Raw genomic sequence first — 25,835 nt, 5'->3', positions numbered from 1 at the left:
TGTTTTGACACTATGTTCATGTATGTGTGCAAGATACCGCACTTGCACTTATCTATCATTCATAATAGTGTGATTGATGATTGACTGATGATAAATTGACTATAAAACATTGCGACTATTGATAAACGCCGCAAAGCCACATTACACGAAATCTGCGTGGGCGGAGCTGCGAGAATATAGATTTAGACTAAATAACTGATAATATATAATGTGTGATATATTCAACTCATTAAAATATTTACCAATGTAACTGTTCCCTTCAATCGTTATTAGGAACACGCGATCAGATACAAAACAAAACGAAATACGGATTTTAACGTCGTATCTATATACTAAATTTAACAAAATATGTTCAATTAAGAGAATAATAAAAAATCTTTACCAATACGATCTGTTCATATTTGTTATCTTTTATTCAATATTCAAATAATTTCCTTTTAAATCTCGTAATAATTAGAAAGATCCCGTTTAAGCTTAGCGAGCTCCAGCCTACTTATAAAATAATTCATAGCTCTTGATGTTGTCTTGATAAAAATGAGAAACATTTAAGTTTTTTCTTTGGGTCTAGTCTGGAGCTGAGAACAATGGTTGAAACAAGTCCGCCGCGATTGTGAATAAAAGAATAGACGGTTTGCTCCCATTTCCTTAGACATGAGATGACGTTACACTCAAAATAAAATGCCTAACGATATTATTACAAAATGTACAAGCTATTAAAGAGTTATTATAAACATGCATTATTTTTATATTTATATTAACAGCTAATAACCCTAACAAAATGTTCAACATAAACAGATTTACAAACAAAAGTTTTATCATTGCCATTATTTAGTGTCTCATGAATGAAGCATGAAACACTAAATTAAGACTGTATACAAAGATACATCTATATATTTTCCATTTAGCGTTTACGGGGGCGAAAGACGAAGTAACATTGCACCAGGTGTCCCACTGAACTAACTTATATATCAATCACGTGATCAGGCATGTACGTCATCCATATTTCAAAGTAATATGTCGAAGATCCCTGGGTATTTATAAGTGATATACAAATAAACTCACCAGACTCGTAATACGGCTGTGAGCGATGTCTTAAGGGCCTTTCCTGTCGTAAAGGCGCAGATGGTGCTGGTTCGGGCGGTGACTCAGCAGACCCTTCTGGAGCGCTCTCGGGGCTTCGCCTGGACTCCGGTGCGGATAAATCAAAATCTGTGCGTCTAGCTGATTCGTAGTCAGCGCGTCGCCTCGCCGACTCAGCGTCGAAAGCTCGGCGTCCCGAATCCTTATCGTATTCTCTTCCAAAGTATTTCCTGGATTCGTACTCGTAGGAACGCCTATCCAAGTCGTAGTTTTGACGTCTGGAATCGTATCGCCATTTGGTATCAGGGGAACGGCGCGGCACTCTTGAGCGGCGCTTGTGTTGTGGTGATCTACGGGCCGTGTCCCGAGGTGTGCAGTATGCTTCTAAAAACTCGACCTGTAACAATTAAAGCATAATTACATAATGTAATTACAATAGAACAAAATAAAATAAACGAAAACTCTCACGTTCTCGTGTGTACAAAATATAATTGTGTGTTTATCGTGAAGGTTTTTATGTGTGTATATTACATTCACATTCATTCATCAACACAAATATATCCTAAATAAGCTGTATAAAACTTGGTAATTACTTATAATACCGTGTTAATTTGTCACTATTTTTTTAAACAACTGTAATTTTGTTTGTTGTGTGTTGCGAGTTTTACGCAACTAACATCCAGGAACTCTCTAAAATTTTGTCAGGGCTCTCTGAAAGCGTGAATATTTCAAAGCTAAATATTCAAATAAGGAAAGAAGCCCTTCATCACGAAGGTCGATTATGTGGCAGAGTAAAGTGGTAATAAAATGCAGCGGTCACATATCCGTAGACCGTAACGGTCGGTTAGATGTCCTCTCCCCTCGTACGATCATTATTAGGGACCATTCCTGTTTATGAGAATGAGCATAAAGAATATTATGAGATATTGTCCTCGATTAGGTGATAACGTTTGAACAGACCGAAGATGTCTCTCAAATTTAGAGATTCCCACGGGATTCGTAAACTAATTTTAGCTCACAATTAAGATTATTTTGTTATTTTCTGGTATACCGACACATTGTTTACACAAGAGTTCGTAAATAGTTCTCATTCCATTTATAAATTAAGTCAACAACGTGTAAAAACGTAAGTACAAAACTTAACATTTAAAATGTATATTTAACAAACAGTAAGTAACTTAAAGCACCAAGTATATCTTGCTAAGCACCCGACCTCGAAACGTTTACGTAAACATGGGTTGAATGTACTGCATTATGCAATGCTTGCAAAAAATATCGACACCTAACAAATACATTCAAGGAACCTTTAACCATAATTATTTTAACGTCATTAAACATGGGGAGTCTTCAAAAAGGAAAAAGGATTGGCAACCGGTTCCATTGCCGGGAGGCATTTCTTTATTCAAACTTCATCGAGAGACTTTGATGCATTGTAACACTGTACCTAAGTACCTACATGTATATTTACATAATTAAGAGACCTCGCCACCCTCGTGATTTGCGTTGTCTAGAGATTTTATTTGCATATTTTGTTTTGACGCTTAGTTAGTGTACTGACTGCTTCTATTGTATTACAATAGCTCATTAAAACTTCAGAATTGGGAAAAACTGTTTCATACAGTGGATTAGTAGAATAGTTCGAATTAATTATACTTGACACAATGAGTTAGAAGTCAAATATAAAACGCAATACAACGTATTAGAAGTACGCACTTTACAACCTAACAAGACTTTGATTTAAGATAATTATCTAAAAATATGCGAAATTTACAGTTGGAATGTGTTGCGTTAGATTGAGCCAGCTGCGGGAAAATAGCCAATTTGATCATCAATATATCCCTATCGTTGTATTTACCAATTCAAATCAATGTTAGCCCTGAATCGGAAGGGTTCTCTGAAAGCATCTGATTGAATACTGCTCAAACACAATTCGTGAAATTGTAAAGGGTTAATAGTACACTACTGCTCGTTTTCCGGTGAAACTAGGTACGCTTAAATGATGTAGTCCATTGTGTTATACATGAAGACAGCTATAATTTCCGATAAGTGCCAAACTTTGTTTAATTTGCTATTGTAAGCCACAACATTCATATATTAATTGCTATCTTTATGTCAAAAATATTTTCGCAAAATATGTTCCTAAGCGCTACACTTGAAGACTAATTCGAGTATTTTTGTGATGTATCCTTTAAACTCTTAGGAAAGTTTCTATGAAGAGAAAAAATATAAAAATGGCACGGAAAACTAAAAACCGTGAAACACATGAACAGTCTCTATAGTCGTTTGTTTGTATGTAGCTAAAAAAAATAACAGCAACGGATATAAAAAACGACTAACAAAACGGAATACAGAAAAATGTAGTATAGCAGATATGAAATAGAAATAGAAAACAAATCGAAGTATTAACACAGAAACACCCTAGTTTACCTAACAATACTAAAGCCGATTAAAATGTTGAGTCATATGTACAGTGTATCTTATCAAGGATAATATTGATAAAGAATGATCTGCCTGCCACTTGAAACGGTTCACGTCATTGTGATTATAGTTTACTAAAAAGTACCATCAAACATACAAAATTGTCGCCAAGGAAAATGTCTAAATATTGTTTTAGGTACATATATAGAATTTATCTATGTTTTTATACAGTGACAATATTGCCATTCAAAACAAAATATATATGTTGAACCAAAAAATCAAACGCAAAAGATTAAGAGTGATTCACCGCGAATAAACACTTGTGACATACGCAATCGCACAGACACCTGGCGCCTCAATTGATGATAGTAAACATTAAACTATATTACATCGTGGCATCTGTCTTGTCGTGGGTCTTAGACCAAATCAACGTAAACACAGAAGGTGATCTGAAGACCTATTAAAGAAAAATAATCAAAGAAACAGTTTTATACCGTTACTACTCGAACGCAGTTAATTACAAGCTGCGTAGTAAGTCGATTTATAGTTATATTAAATAGCGGTTAACCAAGAGTGCTTATGAACTACATATTTGATTGTTACTAAATCCCGTTCATAGAAAGTCATTATTCATAATATCATTATTAAGAACAAAAGAAAACAAACACAAAATCTGAACACCATAACCTTACCCTATACATGACATGGAAAATAACAAGATATAAATTTAAATTATATATAGAAAGCTTTTATTCCGGGTTCGCTATGAGTAATCCAGTATTAAGGATGTGGGACAACTTTCAGACGGCCACATGACTCAGCCCAGCGATGTATAAATACCGGAGACACGCCTCCTGGCTCGCCGAACTAAAATAGTTCACTGCAGTGTCGTATAACATAAATAAATGCCTCGCAATACGTCCGTCAAATATTCAGTTTCTACAAATTTATCACATCTTATGAATTTAAAATGAAATTTACAACCTTGAGGGTTACAAAAATAATTCGGAATGCATAACATAATGTTACATCTTGTATATGTGAAGCGACTACAAGAGTTTTTTAGTAATTTTTTTTGATAAATTTAAGAAAATTAATACGATAACAGATTTGTTGGCAAAGAAAACAGCAATATTTGAAACCGACTCTTAAAAAAGTAAAGAAATGGAAAATGATATTGGAATCAGAATACAATCGTTGCGGTCAATCCTACGTCGCCAAACCTTGTCTGGTCACGTTCTGCAAACCAGAAGCCGCAAACAGGTCTAACTGAATTAAATGCTCTGTACATCGTTTTATTCTTTTCACTTTCACAAAACCCACGGACGTGCTCTTCTAAAATTTCATACTCTGATTATCTGACTAGTCGAATAACAGGCATGTAAATATTTTAATGAGTCTTCTAGTCATATCTAATATCACGTTTCTGCGAACCTAAACTCATCTAACTTCACTAAATTAGACACACAATTGTTGTAAACGACAAAACAAGCGGAGGAAATAAGCTTAATTACTAAGTTGCCAGTCCGAATCGTCCAGGCCTGGGGTCTTAAGTAGACCCTTACAAATGGAGGAAACAATTAAGGAAATTTTCAACGCTCCTTAGCAAAGTCCTTGATGAAAATTATGTTTATATCTATATAACTTTAACCTCAACCAATCTGAGGGCTAAGGACGCGTCACTTGGAGATTAGATGCTTCTCATACCCATTGTCCTTTATTTAAAGAAACTTTGAAAAGCCCATTCAGCGATTTCAATGCGTGTTCATGACATAAGGAAAGACCGGATGGTGAGATAAATCATTATGAATGACGAAAGGACTATCCTTATTCGTAAGCAGCTGAGTGAGCAAATTGTTTCGGAATGAAACATCTGTTTTCCTGTTAGAAAAAAACGTTTATTGTTAAGGTCGAATGTTAGAAACTTTTTTTGAAAACACATCTATAAGATACGCGTCCGCTAAAACAAACTTTGCTCTTTCAACTCGTAACAGAGTTAAGTCAACCCAGGGGTTTGTTAGAGTCCTAATCAATATCCACTAGCGCTTCGTAAACAATGTTATATTTATTAAAGTATGTAGTAACGATTTCACTTAAAGATTGTCGCATTATTTAGCGTTGTTTGTGATGTTATCTTTCACAATCATGTATAAAAGACTTTGCAAATTTCGTTCTTCTATGTGGCGACGAATGAGGTAGCAACTCCGTGGTCAGTAACACGGACTTATAACTTGTCCGGCGTTTAATTTCAGACCGGTTTTGAAGGACGACGATTTGGAAGACAAACAAAACGAACGAGAACTAGCTCTCGCCCACTGCTTTGTACGATACAACAAATAAAACATATTCTACAAAACCTGCCTAGGTACATTTACAAATGTTAGTATTGATCGAACTAGCTTAGCCTATGAAATGGTTTTGTGGAAAATTCTGTAATATGATTTCTACTGATAATATGAGACAATGTCAATACTTGACGTGTATAGTTTGTTACATAATGTCATGTGTACAATACATTAATTTCAATTATATGCAATAATAAATTTTTAATATCAACAATTTAGAATGCTGGCCTCTATTAATATTCTCATACCGATTAACATTGAGGTTTATGTTACAATCAAAATTCCATTCTAAGTTTGCTTACAATTCCTTACTCTTAGGTTTTTTACTCATGTCATTGTTTGTTGTAGTACCTACATGACAATGTAAAGATAAATGATATCGTCTAATTATAATTGAAGTCTTATGTTAGAGTACTTACTATGAAGTACATATATCCTAAATTTATAGGTTAAATAATTGTTGTATTATAATCACTGAACTCACCATATGCACAACTAAAATACAATGTGCTAATTGCTTCATCTTTGACATTAGCTTCTTATTAGAAGGCATTTTAATGTCTTCACGGAATCCAGTTCTGTTTCCAACGTATCGACCGTTTCACTAAATACGCACACACTTATAACTATTATCTAGAACTCACACTTTCACAAAACTTCCTTAGCTTATTGTATTTATCAAGTTTTTAAATATACGCGTTTAGCAGTAAATCTGCGATATAAACGCCTGAAACTATTTGGTTGACTACTTGAAGAGTCCAACCGTGGAGTGTAGACTGACAACACTTCTCAAACACTATACGCGAATGTGTAAAACGGTGACTCATCGGCCCCGCATACTGTTTACCAAGCTTGAGTCATCGTGCGGTAGCATACCACTAAGCATACAAGCGCTTTAACAGCGCCACGCTACAAAGCAAACATTAAACAATGCATATTTTGTAAGCTATGTAGCGCTTTGTTGTACGATGTCGACTCCATTAATACCTCGATTCCGCACGTGTCCCCTATATAGCTACGCTGTATTGAACTATACGAGATTGTATTAAAAGTTACTTTCATTTGCAATGAAAGTAGCCAGGGAAACGAAACGTAAACTTTCGCGTTTAAAACCCGACTTGTTATGTTAGATTACAAACGACTAGGTCGAATGCCGTTTTGAGGTCGTTTTCGCGATACATACTTTAAATAACTTATCTAAATTGGTTCTTTCAGTGCTGAGTGACTAATCGTACCGAATTCGGTCCCAATTTTTTATAATTAAAATAATTACTTATTTATTCAAGTACATTCGTGTAATAATAATGTTTTATTATCAAGCGCTATTTTATAAACAAATTGTTAGATTAAATGGCATTTTATTTTCGATAATTAATTAAATAATCAATTTTGTATTATAGATAATGCTCTGAGCATGTAGTGTGTAATTTACTAGATGTGTTTGTTTTGTTTACTGGTTTATTAAATTATTACCTATATGTTATATTCCTTTCGAATTGTATGGAAACTTTACATATTAAAGTTGAAAAATTGAGACCATAATAGGTCATACCCAATGAATGTCACGGTAAAAAAATTACCTGACATAATAATAAATAAGATTTAATTTAATGATTACTATAAAAAAATGCGAAGGTACATTTTCATTTTAGGAAAAATAACACTTTTTTGACAAAAAAAGATTATGGAAATTTTGATAGCTTTTTTATTAACAATTCGGTTCATTATAATCAAATTAACTTCAAATAGAGATCGTAACCTTTATCCTTTTACTCTCGTGGCGTTTGAAGATATAGGAGTGAGATAATATTGTTACGAAGACGGGTCGACTGCAATGTTTCTAGATTTTTCCACTACTTAGAGAACTTTTCAGCAGGCTGTAATATGATTTCTGACTGTTTCAGGAGAGGGTCAATCACATATTAGAAAATTGTAATTTCCATAACGTTACCCTAGTTTTCAGGAAGCTGAAACCTTTTTTCAGTCAGTTTCAGAACATGTGTAGTCGATTGGTGCAGTTTTCAGGAGACCCGTTTTCAGGCGTTTTCAGGCCTATACCTAGGCCTTTGATGAAGGAATATTCTAGACCGAACTTTCTAGGTGTGAGACAAGGACGAAATGATACGAGAGAGAGAGAGAGAGAAGATCAGAACTTTCTCGAAACTAGACTGAGCACTCTAGAACGCCGTACGACAAGGACGGAGCAACGTGCGAAAGAGACAAAGAGTGCGGACGTTCTAGAATTGTGCAATCGCTACTCAGTAGCAAGCCCGCCTAGAAAGTTCTCGAATATTGTTTAGAATTATTCCCAGGGATATATAAGCGAGCCGAAACGCGACTAGTCGCCTTTAGTTTGGAATGCGATAACAAGAGCAAAACACCGAAGCGATAAAGTGCGAACAAAGTGAATACAAGTGATAAATTACAGTGTAAAGTGTGCATAAGTGAAGTAATTAGTGATTGTTTTGTGTGTCTAATTAGTACATCTCTGCGGTTAATTTGTGCCCATAAATTCCTCATTGATTTACCAAGAAATAAACCCTTGAATAAATCTACGGCATTTTCTATCCGATCCCTTAGCTCGTAACAATATTATTTCACTTAATTTAATTATAAGAACCAAAACATATATAATTTTGGTATGTCAGTTAATAAATATTTTTGGTACCTTAATAATAATATTTACTTAATAAAATAATTCTCAAGTTCAATTAAAATTAGTTTATATTAAAACATAGATAATATAAATTGCTTAAATTAAATTCAAATACGTAAATAACCAAAACGAAATAAATATATTTTCGCCTAAAAACAAAGCCTGATTTCGTGAGATGAGTGGTGGGCGGACTTAAAAACCATGATCTAAGTTTGAGGGTGAATGCACTCATATGTATCGATGACGTTAGACGAAATATTCAACGTATTGACGCAGGCTGTTTAAGGAGTTTTAATTAAAATGAATGAAAGTATTTAAAATAATTATAATCCAGTTACAAAATATAATTTATCATATAGGTAACTAAAATAATGCTTCCAAATACACATTTACTGCCAGTTCTCAAAACAAGGGCGTAGAATAGACGAGAAGAACAAATAAATGAGTTGTTTATTTATAATGAAACTGTTACATTCACAGTGATTATTAAAGAAAACCGAACAATAAGACATTAAAATAAGCATGGAAAAGTCATATTATTAATAATAAGAACAGTTAAGATATTTATAGTTGTTATCAAAACTCATAAGATTTTTAAGACCATATTCTTAAAACTCTCCAACATTAAACATCTGATCACCTTCCCTTTGATCGCTAACTTCTGGGTACGTAATTAAATAGCTTGATAGACGGAGTAACAATTTTTTTAAATTGGACCACAGTCATGTTGGATTGTGGTAGATAAAGTTATCTTTAATTTTTTTGAATAATTTTACAATAATGTCTTCAACACTCTTTTAAATCGCTACGGTTTTTTTTACCGTCAGATGATGGAACAGAACTTTGACTAATGCCTGACTAACTAAAATAAAGACAGGTAATCTTCTTCCTGTGCCTGACACTTGTAGTCGATTTTGGAGTTAACCGTGCCATTGTTTTGTCGTATGCGCTAGTGAGACAAAAAATACAGATTGGTGGTCAGCCGGAATTAAAATGCTGAGTTACACGCTTAAACCATTAGGTCAACTAAATTTTGGACAGTAAAAAGTATATCGTACTCGTGTAAAAAAATTACAAGACGAATAAACGTTCAAGGCCTCGTTCAGCTTCTTCGTGACATGAGATAGGTCACGTCTCAAGCCTCTTCAGATAAGAGCCTTCTTAAACGATACTTATTATTTTTATTTTAATCATTACTAAAATCTCAGCTTAGAAAATAAAGCAACTATCTAATGCGACAAAGGGCAAACATTTTCTACTAATATTTATTTCTTTCCTCACTTTGACTTTGATGGAAATTTAACACAGTATCTCCAGGTTTAACCTATAAATTAAGTACAGAGATAAGTAGTTTCAAAGTAAATTTTCATATAAAATATATTAGGGCAGAATAGACTATAAAAAATCGATGTAAAAAGAATACGAGATTTCGACCATAAAATTTAAAATATAAACAAAGATAACAAGGTAGTGTTATGTCACACACATTTGATTACATTAAAAACACTTTATCGAATTAAAACGCGTTTATTTACCTAATATTTTATTATATATAATATTGGCGTACTTTACATGTTAGAGGTAACAGGAACTTCCTAGACGTAGGCACGGCCACTCGTTTAAAACGCACCAGACTCTGTAATTTTCAAATTTAATATAATATTCTTGTAAATAATATAATATTTTAACCGCAGTTAGTGGCGTTTTCCCCAAAACACCAAATGTGACGCATGTCACAAGTCACATATGGGCTGGAGTCGTTCATGCGGATAATGACTCATTTTTGGTACAGGTGTTCTAGATGTACACGTTTTTATCGTTACTTATTAGAGGGGACCTTAATTGTAATTTTATTGCCGCTTCATGCGTCACTATTTTTATTTTTATAACGCTATTTGTTTTATAGATTCGTCACAATAGTTGTTGTGTATTGTGTGATTGCGGTGTACGCTTATTCTAGATATATCTAGAATGATTATAACAAAAGATTAACAACGAAAATTAAATTAAATTTAAGGTTCACGGGTCACGGTTGCCCGTGCAAAACTAGTTGATAATATTTTACTGACGCGCAGTTATAGTTACGCAAAAGATTATGCGATATCCAATTTATATTTACATAAACAATAAAAATAAATTCAAAGTAATTGAATTAACCTAAGCAGTAAGCTATTTGTTTAAGCATTGACGTCAAAAAAATGCCATTACGTGTATATGTGACGCATTGCGCATTACAATAACATGACTTTGAAGGGGTTTCCTTGAAGCACAGATGATCTACACCTTATAACCTCTACTGACCAACTGCAATTTTAGTATGTTAAATATGTTATAACTATTATATTATTATTTTGTTTTTAATAGTAGAAGGGCAAACTACCAAAGAGGGCAGTCATCGCAGTTATATACATATGTATATAACTAACTACTAAGTATTTATAACTAACCCCCGCGAACATAGTTTCGCCTTAATATGATTTTTTAAATAGCCTACCTTTTATTTAGCTACATATTAACATATGGACCATGATACCTTTGGTTTTAAAGCTTTTCCGTACAATATTTCAAATAGTCCTTCAAGGATTTATTTAAATAAAAATACTCTAATTGGTCCAGCCTTCTTCGAATTTTGCGCTAAGCAACATATTTTGCAATTAGTTTAATTTTATATAAATATATATAGTATTCAACAAGGAGAGATTCGCATCGTCCACGACCACGACGACTTTTGGAGCAGCTTGATCCCTTGGCGTTATGTGGAGATATGGGATCTCACTGCATTTTCTATCGCATTTACTATGTGGAGTGTTTAGAAGAGTGGTTCGGACTAATACCTAATGTAATAGTACCGAGTTTCATTATCGGACGTCGAGGAAGAATACGAAATTCCACACGTATCACGACGTCCGTCGTTCCACAACTGGGCGTCTTTTAAGGCGTTGGTACGCTTCTTAAAAGGCCGGCAACGCACTAGCGAGCCCTCTGGCATTGAGAGTGTCCATGGCCGGCGGTATCACTTATCATCCGGTGAGCCTACTGCCCGTTTGCCTCCTGTATTATAAAAACAAATAAAATAAAACATTCCGAGTACCACGAGAGCAGGAACCAATTTATATTTACTCATGGAAGACAAGACCGTCTATATTTCGGCCCCAACCAGGTTTCTAACGGCTCGTAATATTCCTTCGCCTTTGATCAATTCCGTTACTATACATCTATACTCTGTAAGCAACATGAACATTTCAATTAAGGATGAACCAGTTGCAATTATATGCAATTTGAAATCATAATCAAAGCGTGACACACCCCTATTGTTTACAAAATGACGAAACCCCGTCCATGGGGATGAATCTGACTCAGACGTGACTCATTTACAATCAATCATTATCATTATTAATTGAATGACTTATGCTATTGTATAGCCTTATAAAAATTCTAAACGCGTAGGTAGTGACTCAAATTAGATTACGTGAATGTTGTCATTATGTAATTATACTAACGGACCCGACGGATGTTGTCCTTCATACAAAAAAAACCTTTAATTAACCATACACGAATCAAAATCCAGCCGTTTAGGAGTTTAACTACAAATTACAGAAGATATATTTAAAGATGTAGTTAATCAATAACTTAAAATTGTGGAATAAATATGTTTTAGTTATAGATTCCTAAGCAAGGCACTACTTTCTACTACTTGCATTTCCTTAGTCTTATTTTTTTGACTAGTCTTTAGACAGCTTAGCGACAAGACCTTTATAATCTTTATACCTGACATTTTTATGCAACAAACTATAAATAATAAAAGTGTTAGTGGTATCTTTCTACATCTGATTTTCTTTTCAGAAACAGACAGTAAAATTAAACTGTCTTTCATCGAATGCTTGCCAGTTAAATTATATAAAATTAGAATAATAGTCCTTTCTAGGAGTAAAATCCGTTATAAGTGGGTGTTTAAAGATTATTAATTAGTGATTATGTATATATACTTATTAATTATTGTAAAAATAAGTGATATTCTATCTGAAACACGATATTGCTTTTCTGTCCTATATCTTAAGGATAATTGGTGCGTTACGAACTTCAAAGAATATTTTACAATTACCGAAGTCGTCAATTGTCTGATTCCCATAGCGTTCTAAAGAGATGCGTTATACTACGACGATGTCCAACAGCAAGATTCTGAGAAGCTTCTTATTGTTATAAATCGCATGTCAAATATAATACATGATCCCATGATGACATTCGGGATTCATACTTAGCGCTAGATGTAACATAATATAACTATCTATTATCAGTTCGAGTCTTTATGTGATTGAAAGTATCAAAATTTATACGATTTGGACAAGACTAAAATTCGTCAAAGAGTTCGAGCCATTGCGTCTGAAGAGGTGAACAAAAGGTTTATAAATGAAGTTTACAGTAAACCAAATTATGACCACAATACAAAAAAAATCGAGTTTAACTTCTCATTTTCTATTTTAAGTTCCACAAGTCGCTTTCACCTTGGTAATTCTAATTATTACTAAAATAAATTTATTAATTTGTCAAACGCTACTGTAAATCAAATTTCACCTGTGGAATAATAGAAATTACGATTCATTAAACATAATTTAATCGGCGATGATACTAGAAAGCAAATTAACGTTTACAGATAAAATAGATTATTGCGGTAATTATTAGGTATATTATCAATTTTTTATTTGATATGTATTCGATAATGATAATTACGAGCTTTATCAAGTACATACTAAGATGCAAATCTATATTCTTTTTCAGTTCTTTGTGTTCTTGTTTTATGAATTCCTGGCAGATGTATACCATACAACCTATCATATGTTGTTTATAAATAAATATTTCTTATTTTATTTCACTAAAGCTAAAGTTTAAACAATTGAACTGTGTACGACGTTTTTACTGGATTGAGTATTTTCATGAAGTATTTAGAAATGAGCCCAGTTGATTCGAGTGTTCTTGTTTCATATATAATTAGCGTTTTAAATAATAGTCCAGTTTTTATAATACTGTGAAAAAATTTAATGGACACAATAGTTCAGAAATGCTAAGGAAAGTTCTAAATAAATTGAATTTGTTGAATGAATGAACATTTATTAAGGGCCATTGCATCATCTGTTTATAGCATTAAGCACATGACTCAGGCAACTTAAAAAGGATGCATTCAACATTTGTGTACGAGTGACCGAGTTCGTTGGACAGAAACAATCATTCGAGAGTTGAACGACTCTGAGTCACTCTAAGCTACTATCTATGTACTTGAAAGGTCAGATTAGCGCTTTATAAGTGCCATACAAAGACTATTCTATACATTAATGATTCATAGGAGTACGTATAATGAAACAGTAAAAAGAAACATTATGAAAACTTTTTCATAATACATTGTTATTGTTTTTTGTAAGAAGCAGTCCTAATATTTTTATATGTCAACGCACTTGTGTTTAAAACGGTTTACGATGTATGTAGTTATAGGCATAGATCTGATATAGATCAGTCCTGTACATAGGTACTACAGTATACCGTACGGTATATAAATATATTTTTCGAAATACAACAAAAAGAAAGTGCCAGTAACTATTTTATGAACAATTGTGATGTGACACTTCCTCTTGGAAGGAAACATAAAAAACAATCAATTCAACTTTTTTTAATAAAAGTCACTTGGAGCAAAAGTCGGAATTTGTATGTTTTGAAATTGATAAAATTGAAGTTTGAGCAGTAAATATCACTGCTGTTCGGGAATATCTCTGCTTGAAAAATAATAGTACGGAGCTGATAAATCCAGACTTAAGAGCCACATTAGGGGTTCATGCTCCTCCATAATCTGCGGTTACCCCATTTGTGCGAGAAAGAACTTCCATTAACGACGATCCCTTAATAACTAAGTGACAAACAAAAACTAATTTTTTTAAAAACTGAACTGGTGGATCGTCGTTTTACTGTTTGTTTTACGAGTATAGCGGAGGAAATGAAGATTTCTATAGAAAATGTCCATAATAGACATAACTGTTTTGTCAAGACCAATTTTTGCTCGATTCATAACTATGGAAGACATGACTTCAATATTTATGACTCGGAAACGAAAAACAGTTCATGATTTGGAAAAGACCCTCAGCTCCAACTTCTAAGACATTTTAGTCTTTATGGACTAACTATTATGTACATCTAGGACAAAAAAAAGTTGCATGAGGAAATACGCAAGCAACGGCGTAGCAAACTCAGCAACAGAAACATAACGCGCACAAGTCCAGAGATGCGATGGCTGCTATTAAAGATGCTGGCTTGAAATTGATGGAACATCCTCCATATTTATCGGATGTAGCTCCTAGTGATTCAATATAGGTTTTTTTGCAATGTAACCGTCTTCATTATCTGTGCCTTATCCGAATATAAGCAAAAAACGAGGCGATTAGTTACTGCTTATCGTGTCTTATCTGTAAATTTAGTACGAGAATTGACGGCATTTCAAGGTATTTTGTACATGCATTTGAATGTATTACCTTGGGGGCGGATATTTCGTGGAAGGAACTCGGTCTGGGCGCGGGTCCAGCAGCAACACAGTCAACCGGCACGCTGTAATCTGCGCACAACGCCGCCTGAAAAGAAATCGTCACTTTATGTACATTTTAAGAGAACATAAACTTAATACGTATAACCTAAATAGTTAATGATACGCCTAAAAATTATAGTAATAATTAATAATTTAATAGCTCTTGTCATCATGCTCATGTCCTTGACTGCGCTTTAAATGAGAAATTAACCTATATTTAATATCCTTGATACTATGTCGAAATTATTTTCCTATTAAAACTGTTTAACAGTATCCTTTGTCATAACATTTCAAAATTCAATAGACAATATTTTCAATGAAATAATTAAACTTTGTACGGTTAAATAACATTGAATAATATGTAGCTTAACGGCTTTTTAAAAAGAATTTATTTAATAAAATTTCACTATTTCTGTTTTTTCATATGTTCCATAGGGACTATAGGTTCTAGAACGCCTAATCAACGGTGCTTGAGATCCCAGAGTTGGCACATTTTCCTAGCACGGCCACTTTTCCTCAGGGACGATTTTTTTCAATAGTATCAAAATTTGATAATGATAATATTTATCTACTTCATACAACTACTGTTACTACCCGAAACACAACACAATAAGTGATAACAAAATTCAAAAGAAAACATTCACAAGTAGGATTTTTATCGTAAACGTTGTGAGGTTTGGTTAGCGCGTGCCTAAGTAACTTCTTTTTACTTTTAAGGCAGAGGCTTACCTTACATTTTCCCAAGTACAATTGCTATATAAATTTTACTGTAGCTGCCAGTTTGATCATTCGCTCAAGTCACAACCCACCAGACAAACAAATTACTTTTTAAACTGCCACAAGCTTTATACAGAAATACCTACTGAATATTCGAATCATTTACAATCTTTTCATTTAGAGTACACGGTTAAAAATAGCGCACATCAATCCAATAGCTAAAACAAATTAGATCCGACGGCATCAATAAAGACGCAATATAAAAGGAATTCGATACACGTTCGTAGTCCAATTAATTGGTAGTAATTATCGATTTGTGGAACTCGCATTAATAACTTTTAAGAGGTTTTATTTCAAAAAAAACAATTTTCAAGTACTTATTGTTATTATTTCACAAAGTATGAAAAATATCTCGCATAGATAATGTTTACCGTCTCCTAATTATTAAGTGTAAGTAGAAAAATGTTTGAGTGGTTTTTTGTATTTAATAGATCTTTATTAATTAAGAAATAAGTTTCTTAAATTATTTAGGTATAAACTTATACAAACTATCTTTAAATCAAAACAAATACCGCCGAGTCAATTTTACCTCAGGTTTATTCGGCTTGATGAACTAGCAGAAGCGGTTTAATTACGCGATCAGAAATAAATATTATTCTAACCTCTATTTTTCAAAAATACAACGCAATAAAAGTGAGCACTCTACCCAATCAACGTACTATACCAATAAGAGTACATCATCAAAGCATTTACCTATCGTAGGTAACTATCGTTTGACTACATGTATGATATTAAAACCCGCATAGCTCAAATATCGAGTTATGCAGACAGGCTGTAGATGATGGCTTTTCCAATATCGTCTGGCTATTTCTTAGTGCTTAGATATTCTATTTAGCCTAATATCGTCGAAAGAGATTTGTCAACGTCAGCGCACTCTTTGTAAAAGCTTATCAAAACTGCCCTTTGTGGACAAACACCTACGCTCATTCTTTGAAGTTTAATAATGATGTCGTTGGAATTTCATCATAATTTTCAATAGTATCTCGGTAAACATATTGTGTTAATATTATAAATATTGATTGCTTAATGCCTGGCTCCAATTCCTATGGAAATTTTCCTCTTAAAACACATCTTAAGGAGTCCGGTACGCCTATGACTAAGACTTCCGTATAAGAACAACGTTATAAAAAAAACAAAGTTGAGTTAGTTAAACGTTCATGAATCGGTCACCGCTTTAGAACATACACAATAGCCAGTCTCTTTTTGAAATGTTCATTTTAAACTCGTAATTAGACGTAAATCAATTTTCTTACTTACTGCCGTCGAAACCACGAAGATTGAGCACTTAAATGATAACCTTTGAGAAACATCAAACGTTCTAACTTTAAATACGTTAATGTCCTCAATTTAATCCCGTAACTTTATGATTTCTTTTATTTCCTGTGCCTTCTATTAACGCCTTAAGTTTGAGATTATCTTAAGTCACAGATCAGCGGAGCGTGCAGATAAAATTATTATCATCACAAAGGGCACGTTAATTGTTTTATCAACTGGCCACAGTTCACTGCGCCACGAAAACTGATAGTAAAGGAAATTGTCAGGAGGGTTGATAAGATTTATTTCAGTAATTAAGTGGATTGTACTTATAGATTATGTCATTAAGAAAAAAATATTACATACTACTAAATGTATACAATAAATGTTGCATGAAATCCCCATACCCGAAATAGTATAGGGCGAACAGATTTCTGTGTCAATATCATTAAAATCATACTTTCAGCCTGTGACGTGCGCGTGCTACGTTCACCTTCAGACTGAAAAATGGTAATTAAAACTTTTATTTATATGATTGTAGTCATTACCAATGAATAGATGAACATTTAAGAGATAAGGAAGTGCAAATATAAGGTAATTCCGAAAAATTCATTTCCACAAAGCGAAAAGTCGTGAGCGTAAGTATCCATAAAACTACTTTTTGTTTCGGCAGCTATCCAAATCTGGCACGTTCGATTGAGTGAACATAACCTCTGAACTGCGGTCGGGAGTCGAAAGCTGACGCAGACAGTTTGATATATTATCCTATTTTCTAATCGAGCGGAAGGTATGATAAACACTTTCATGAATATTTATGTTTGGTATTTTCTCAGAATTAACGATACAGCAAACAACACAAATGTTCAATAAATGTACATTAAACCAACTTCAAATAACTATCTATTAATTTTATTCAAAAAGTCAGTGCACCGATTTTAGTGAAAATTGACGGTTTCTCGATATGTTCCTATTTCAAATTAACTACAAGGGTCCTAGGATTTTTAATAATTCAAAAGTTGTACAAATAATGTAATTTTATACATACATATTTTGTACATTGCATTCAATGTAAAAATCAGATTTTATATTTAAAAACATGACGAAAATACTTACATCGCACTTACACTCATAAATAATGTATAGCTACTTTCTATAGCTAGATATAAATAGATTTGTTATTATTTTAACAACTTTAAAATACTATAAAACAAATGAATAAATAAAATTGTAACAATCACAGACACAATTATCGCTGGCGGTTTATTTGATGACATTTGTAGTTAAGACACTGACAGTTGACAATTATCACGGTGTCATACATTAATTCTGACATTAGAGCTAACGTCATACTTGAGGTCTCCAAAATGATTTATATTTCATGTACCATCTGCTCTAAGTTTTTTGTGTAAAATCAACCTTATGTCGTACAAGTTAGTATAACCAGACTCAATATTTAAAACAAGCTCATTAATGTACTGAACTTCGATTTTTCTTTATGAATATCTTACTGTTATAACATACATATATAAAGTATTGAACCTTTTAAAAGTATTTACCCATGCATGTGTAGCTTTTACTTAGTTCTTAACAATAATCTCACAACATGAGCAAAGTAAAGCAAGAGAAGAGAAAGAAAATTGCTTGTTGAAGAGCAATAAAGGTCATAACTGGACTTGTTTATCTTGCACCACAGATTGCACATAATGCATTAGATGTAATTGGAATGCATCTAACACGCATGGTTGAAATTCTAGACAGGCCGAAATTTAATTAACTGCACCAATAGAGCTAACCCTTTGTTTTGGTGAATTATTGATAGATGTTTGTTGTTTACAGAAGATAACATCTATTATGTTATGTAATCTATTTGATGAGTTGGTATGGTATGAAATCTTTGTTTCATGAATATTTTTTGGTGTATTATTATGAAGTATATTCTATACTGACACAGCGTTTATTAACACTGCTCTATTATCTATATTCCAAAATATCAGTTTATTAGCTTTATTAATAATGTCCACCTTAGCCAAGAAATCAAGAAGGCTATTAATGCAAAGCAACTACCAAACAAAAACTCCCGATAGAAATAACTAATATTTCCTTGTTCTAAGTAAATTGATTCTTGAAAATAACTAAACATTTGTGACAGTGAAGTGAACGTCTACCGTCAACTAGGTATTTAGTAGTTCGGTAGCTCGAACTGAAAACCACAGGTAGGGTGAGCTGACCATTCATCCTGTTTTGTTTCTGATCATGATTTAATAATGCTTTAATCGGATTACGGTGTTAAACTGAGCTAGACCACAAAGCGTATTACAAATGTAATTGTGACCCTATCTATGTGTAAGTATTACAGTTTTTTGAAACTTGTAGTATAGTTCTATATTGTCCTCATTGATAATATATCCATCGTCAATTTTATATACGAAAGCCGGCAGAGTTTTTCGAAAAGCTATTTAATGTTTTGTCTACTACCCGGTTTTTTACCAAGAAAGTGTCAAGACATACTTTAATTTATTGAGACTATAGTAGGTTTATAATTCACGAAATAAAAGAAAACAGCATTGTCACAATCAGAATGTTTTTGAAGTATATAGAACTTACAATGTCATACCAAGGACGATTTCAATGACTTGTCATACAATATAATACTAATGTGACATCGCGCTTTATATAGTGATTACATCTTAAACTTTGTCGTTTAATAATTTTTATAATAATTGTAGTGAATATATTATTTTATTGGAACATTTACAGAGTAGTCTTGCAGATCCGGAGTGAGTGGGTTGTTAGTACACGAGTACGTTGAACTTTATAAGCGGATCGGAGAATATATTAAAAACTTTCCCCGCAGGTATTACAGGCCTCGTATCAAGAAAGGGATAACTGGTGACTGCAAACTTTAATTTCCGTAGGACATTTTAACACAAAACACGGAAGTGCTCCAAATACGTTTTCCTGAAATTTTCACGACCGCTTATATTGGAGAGTTTATTTACTGGACATTGACAGAATCAGTTTTTCAAATTTACAATAAAATTTTATGTTTTTAATTAGTCCAATATAAATGCATATTTTTACAGATAAAAGTAATCGTGTATCATCATAAAATTTGACCTCAGCCTTATGACAGACTTTTTTATCCTTAAACCCACCAATAAGTGAATAATGTGACGCTATACTATTCTTCGACCTTAGTTAATAAACCGCATCTGGAATTCTAAACTTCGATTCCGCCACAAGCCACATTCAATCGGCCCTACGCCCTAACCTCAGAGAACCCCATTACTACGGGTTGGTTTTAATTCCGACTTGAACAATAAGTATACAGCTTCAGAGTGCAGCAGATAAGAGTTTGGTATTGATTGAGGGATTAGAATAGGTCAATAGCCCGCACTATCATTTGAATATTCTGTAAGTGTTTGGAAGTTGAAAAAGGAATTCAATCCTGTTGCGAACTTCGTTTCGATAAATTGGATATTGAATTGGCATCGTTAGTTGGATAAAGTTGAATGAAATAGTGACTTTGAAGAGAATGGTGAATAGAAAAAAATGGTGAAAAGGTGTCCGTGGCTTGCCTCAATTAGTTTAATTTTCTTCAGGAATAATGCCACGGGATTTCAAATTGCATGATAATAAAAAAGTATCTTCATTTGGCATTAGATAAAATAATTATTTTAATAAAATTTACTTTCATAACCAGCCACCAATAAGCAAAATGTGTCCATCTTAAACCAAACTAAGAAAATTAAAAGAACATAACTAAAAAGTATAAAGTATATATAGTCCGGAAATTGACCTGAAACGTAGAGTAAACCTTCATACATTGAAGTCCTCTGTTCCATAAAAATATTTATAAAACGCATATCTCAAACGCATTAACCCCTCAAGCGCACATCAAAAGAAATTACGAGATAAACTATTAAAAATTATACGCATCACGAAGCTTAAAAGTACTGTGTATATATATTACGATATGGGGCTGTAAGGGGCTCGCGTACATGCATTTATCAAGTTGATGGCCCAGTAGTCGATTGCTGAAGCGCTGATTTATAAGTGTCAGTAATGCCCATTGCAAAATGTTATGTCGTAAATATTTTACGTGTTGACAAAGAATGTAAGCTTTCGCGTCCTTTATCTAGTTATTATTAATAAACAAAGGTAGTTTATACCTCGATTAGTTATTCTTATTTTGTGAAGCTATAATAAGATTATTATAAATTGGTTACACATCAACCTCTTACGACATCTTTCCAAGGCTCTTGTAGCAATTTTGCTCAGTATTTTATACCTCAAATAACCTGACGAACAAAGTCATGGAAACGCTTATAATTTCATTTCCTTAAAACTATCATACAAAAAAGTATTTTCATATTATAAAATGCTCCATGGTTTTGACTCTAAGGTGTACTCATTATGGTTTGAAGGATTTCAATAAAGTTTTATGAACTTTAATATAACTATTATTTTAAAGAAGGCAGGAAATTCACGCGTTTGCGGCAGCGAGCGGAAGCTTAGAAGGTACTTATTAACCATAGTAGGTACTTTATATAATACTGAGAACACATATCAACACATTTTTTCATATAGTTGGTTCTATTCCAGTCAAATCAGTATTATTTTGAATATTCAACATTTATTGTTTATTTATCTATAAGATTACCAGATAAAAGCCACCAAATAAAGTGGTTATCACTTGGATGGTAAGTGGCGCGTGGGTTGCCTAATGGCATGTCCTATTTGGTATTTTCATAGGCAACTATAATCCAAGGTAGACGTGCCTTTTATACCGTGAAATAGTCAAATAAAATCCCATGACGCAGAACTTGAATATTAGAGGGCTTTCAAAGTGACCTATTTTTATTTTTGGTCTGGTATAAAGGCTCGGATTACGTATGTTAATAGAGACACCTATTTTTTATTTCAAAGACCAAAAGAATTCTTATATCATTTGTTGGTATTGCAATAGAGCTGCCAAATGTAGGGTTTTTAAGTTCTTCTTAATAGATATTTTTCAGTAATTTCGTGGTAAATTATTTTTTTGTCTTTAAAAATGAATAACCAGTAACAGGAAGAAATTAAATATATTTTGCCGTTTTAATTTTTCAATTACTTTTGTAGAAAAAGCTGATGAAACCCAAAAAGTAGAACTAAATCGTGCAATAATATCTGTCTCTATCAATCACATCGTAAATACAATTTGAAAGAGATGAATCATACTTCTTAAATTTAAACAGCATGGATTAGTTATGATAAACTAAAGTACTCATTTATCCCTCTCTAACCCCTCATTGAGTCTATAATCAATATATATAATTAAGAATTAGGGGATTAGGCATATACTTTTTATCCCGTTCAAGGAATAAATAAAGTTAGTTTTTGTCTAGAAAAATAAAAGCTAATAAATAAAGTAATAAATTTTAATTGTGTTCATTAAAACTAGTGTAAGATTTATTTCATAACTAAGTCAGAGAAAGAGAGAGAATTATATCTTATAATTCTCTCTTGATACAATATTTCGTGTTAATTTTATCGATTTGCGTGCTCTACACGGTGCATGCCAACCATGTTAAATCCTTGAGCTTTATAAACATGAAAAATAAATCAAGAAAAGGTTATAAAAAGATTATAATATTGTATTAAGATTGCTATACATATAATTCAATCTGATGTTTCACTTATTTATTTAAGTATTAGCAAGTGATTTTGTGCAATGTTTACTTGGACCTATTAATAATTTATCGTATAAACTTAATGTGCGAAAATAATGTCAGGTATGTTGTGAATATTTTGCTGCCTGATAGTGGCCAGCCTGACACACGTAGCAAGAGTTGGAGTTCGCAAGTCCCTACACAAACAGTCTATTGTTGCACAGCCAGGGATCAAACTTACGACCTCAGGGATGAGAGTCGCACGCTGAAGCCACAAGGCCAACACTGCTCGATGTTTATACTTAAGTCAAATCCACTGTTGCACTGTTCCCAAACAAACAAATGCACGGCTAAATGGAATTTCCTTTGTAATCGATGACAGAGGAAATCCGTCAACTTGTATCAAAGCATTAAAAGGAACGAAACAATTTGCGTCAAATTCACTTGTTTTTAACGTTTTTCGCTTTTTTATTTAAACCCCACGTGGGGTCTTTGTGAGTAGCAGACGCAGCAGACTGTTAACCCTTCAATGTTTGCAAGCAGTATGTGTAGTTTATGCGCTTAATATTGCCATTCAGATTTGTAGGTATCTTTCAATGTTAAAGCTATGTTTTATAGTTATTACAACGGGTTTATAATAAATAAACGGGTTAAGCGCTAAAGCGCACTTCGTTTATTATTTAAATTGAAATATTAATGACAATGTTACTTCGTTATTAGAAAATGATAAGTCATTCCTTTCTGCTTACAAACAAAAAAAAATACATCTTTATAATTACATAATTATTTTCCAATCCAATTGTTTGTTACGGACTTTATATTATTGGTGCAGAAAAATTAACAGACAAGATACAAAAATTTACTTGTGCAAATATTTATAATACATATCAGTTATGTATTGTACCTAAATAAAAAAAAAAATTGTTTTTTTACAAGAAATAGAAATAAGCTAAGCTGCAATAATCCCCTTTTCGCGAGGTAAGCCGGTTTTTCGATTAGCCCATTTAAATCATATAAACGCCGCTATAAAGTATTATTAGAGTCAATTAGACAAGTAATGCATTAATTGCTACTTAATTTTAAAAATACAAGTGTAGCTTTATAACGATTTTATATATTTTACTTTCACCTTATTCAAGAAATATATTAATTTTTTAAATAGTTTTATTATAAGTAATAATTTCTATATTATTATTACAGGGTTGTTTACCCTGTAATAACATAGAGAAGACGAAGTTATTGTTTAGGGGAAGCTTGTTAGACTAATTTTTATTAAATGAAGTTTAAACCCAACAATGAATGCCAAACGCAAATACATAGAAGGGAACTGTTGAAAGATCTGACAAAAGCTTAGTTCGAGTGTACTTGTAAGACACTCGCTATGTCAGCGAAATGTCATCTATAAAAACACTTTGACAGTTCCAAGGACTTTTCTAATGTTTTAGATGTTTTGCGAGATGGAAGAATACGTGACGTAAACGATATCCTGTAGCCCGCCTTTAAATCAGTAGAAAGTTCCAACCTATTACACCTACGACTAATTTAATCGATATAATGTGTAAAATGTGAATTACAAAAATCGAACTCTGGAATTCGAAATTTGAATTTGTGTGTGTGAAAAAGTGGCCGAATCTCTTTGTGTATTTTTAATTATCACTGATATTTTAGCTGTGTTCGATTTTTATAAATCACACAGTTTAGAAATAAATGAACTTTTCATCCAATATCATAGGAACATAAACTAGGTACGCAGCGGTGCTTGAGCACAAATACCGATTTCAATTAACTCCCTTGTTCAACGACAGCACCAATTGCCTAGGACACGCCACCTAAATTGCTAGGAACCGAAATATATTTTATTTTCCCGTAAGCACGGTAACTAGCGCTGACATTGCAGCTTTTAGCGAGACCCCTTAATTGTAGTTTTTTTGCGAGCGTCGTCTATGTATTGCTTTAATTAATGCTATTATACTGTGTCAAGTGGGAATTGTCTGACGGTATACTATAGCTATGTGAGAAAAATAAAGGCCCTTTATTTTGTGCTTTATTTCAAAGACGATCCATCCAGTACTACCAATCTTAGGTTGAGATTCAGAATAGAGACTAGTGTAAAATTCCCATCTATCAAAAGCATATACGTTTTTAACGAAGTTTTACGGAAACGTTTTACAGAAGTGTGAATTAGCATTAAGTCTTGACTCTGAAATTTACCTTGAATATCTGCATCTGTTTTATTTATCAATTTTAGGCACGTTATCATTCTGTCACTGACTTTTTAATCTCGTGATAATTTTACGGCTTTATTATATGGATTACAGTAAGTACCGCACTGTGTTGCTTTCATTTGTGTGGTTACCATATTACCAAATTCCGTTGCTTAATATTGTCGATAAGTTTAAGAAATCGAAAGGTCCTAAAGTTTTGATACGAGACTATCCTATCCTACTTAACTTACAACTAGTGTAAGTTAAAAAATATATTCATTATTATGTTCTATATCGCGTCTCATTTTAACTTTTGTGCTTATCTGAGTCAAAGTTTGTCTATTAAAAAAATTTCTATACATAAAGGAGGAAACTACGTAACTATAGGGTGGAATGGTTACAAATGTATGCAATTGGGCTTAAGAATTCCCTACTTAAGTCGTAGTAATCGCTTCCTGAGCTTGTGTTAAAAATATGACGGTAGACGCAAAAAGTTCGTAATTGCTATAATGGCACTGCTTTAGCGTGCTATTATATTTTCACCCTTGACAATTGTGGAAATTGTCCCCTTTAAGGCTTGCTAAGACTGTCTCTGTGCCTTAGTAGTGAAGCTCATGGGTTTTTGGAGGTCGTAAAGCCTATTGTAACTACACCGATGCTGACACGGCAAGGTAAAGATAGGTGATTTTATAGGTTCGTACGGTAATATCTATTAGTTGATGTAATAGAGTAGCAACGATAGATTTTTGTGCAGCGGTAGGTGCATGTATTTGAAACTAAACGGAAACACTTGTCGTTCGAACAGAATACGCATACAATAATAAAAAAAAGCGAGCGCTCTATAACCAACAGTATTGTATGATTAGTAAAAAGTGTTTAACTAGAGTA

General features: G+C 33.0%; 1 protein-coding gene across 2 annotated transcripts in view; it reads right to left on the bottom strand.

Annotated features, from left to right (window-relative positions):
- LOC123706652 (serine/arginine repetitive matrix protein 1) overlaps nucleotides 1–25,835 on the bottom strand; it is a 128,692-nt gene that overhangs the window by 7,744 nt on the left and 95,113 nt on the right. The window contains exons 3-4 of one of the 2 annotated variants that reach the window (XM_045655930.1): nucleotides 15,012–15,107; nucleotides 1,063–1,477 (exon numbers count right to left, since the gene is read on the bottom strand). In XM_045655930.1, the coding sequence (XP_045511886.1) occupies nucleotides 1,063–1,477; nucleotides 15,012–15,107 (511 nt within the window). Of the gene's footprint in view, nucleotides 1–1,062; nucleotides 1,478–6,327; nucleotides 6,661–15,011; nucleotides 15,108–25,835 lie in introns of those variants that run through there. The other variant, XM_045655931.1, reaches the window with a different exon arrangement.

The sequence above is a fragment of the Pieris brassicae genome, chromosome 3, assembly GCF_905147105.1.
Source record: "Pieris brassicae chromosome 3, ilPieBrab1.1, whole genome shotgun sequence".
Lineage (NCBI taxonomy): Eukaryota > Metazoa > Arthropoda > Insecta > Lepidoptera > Pieridae > Pieris > Pieris brassicae.
This window is presented reverse-complemented; position numbering and strand designations above follow the sequence as displayed.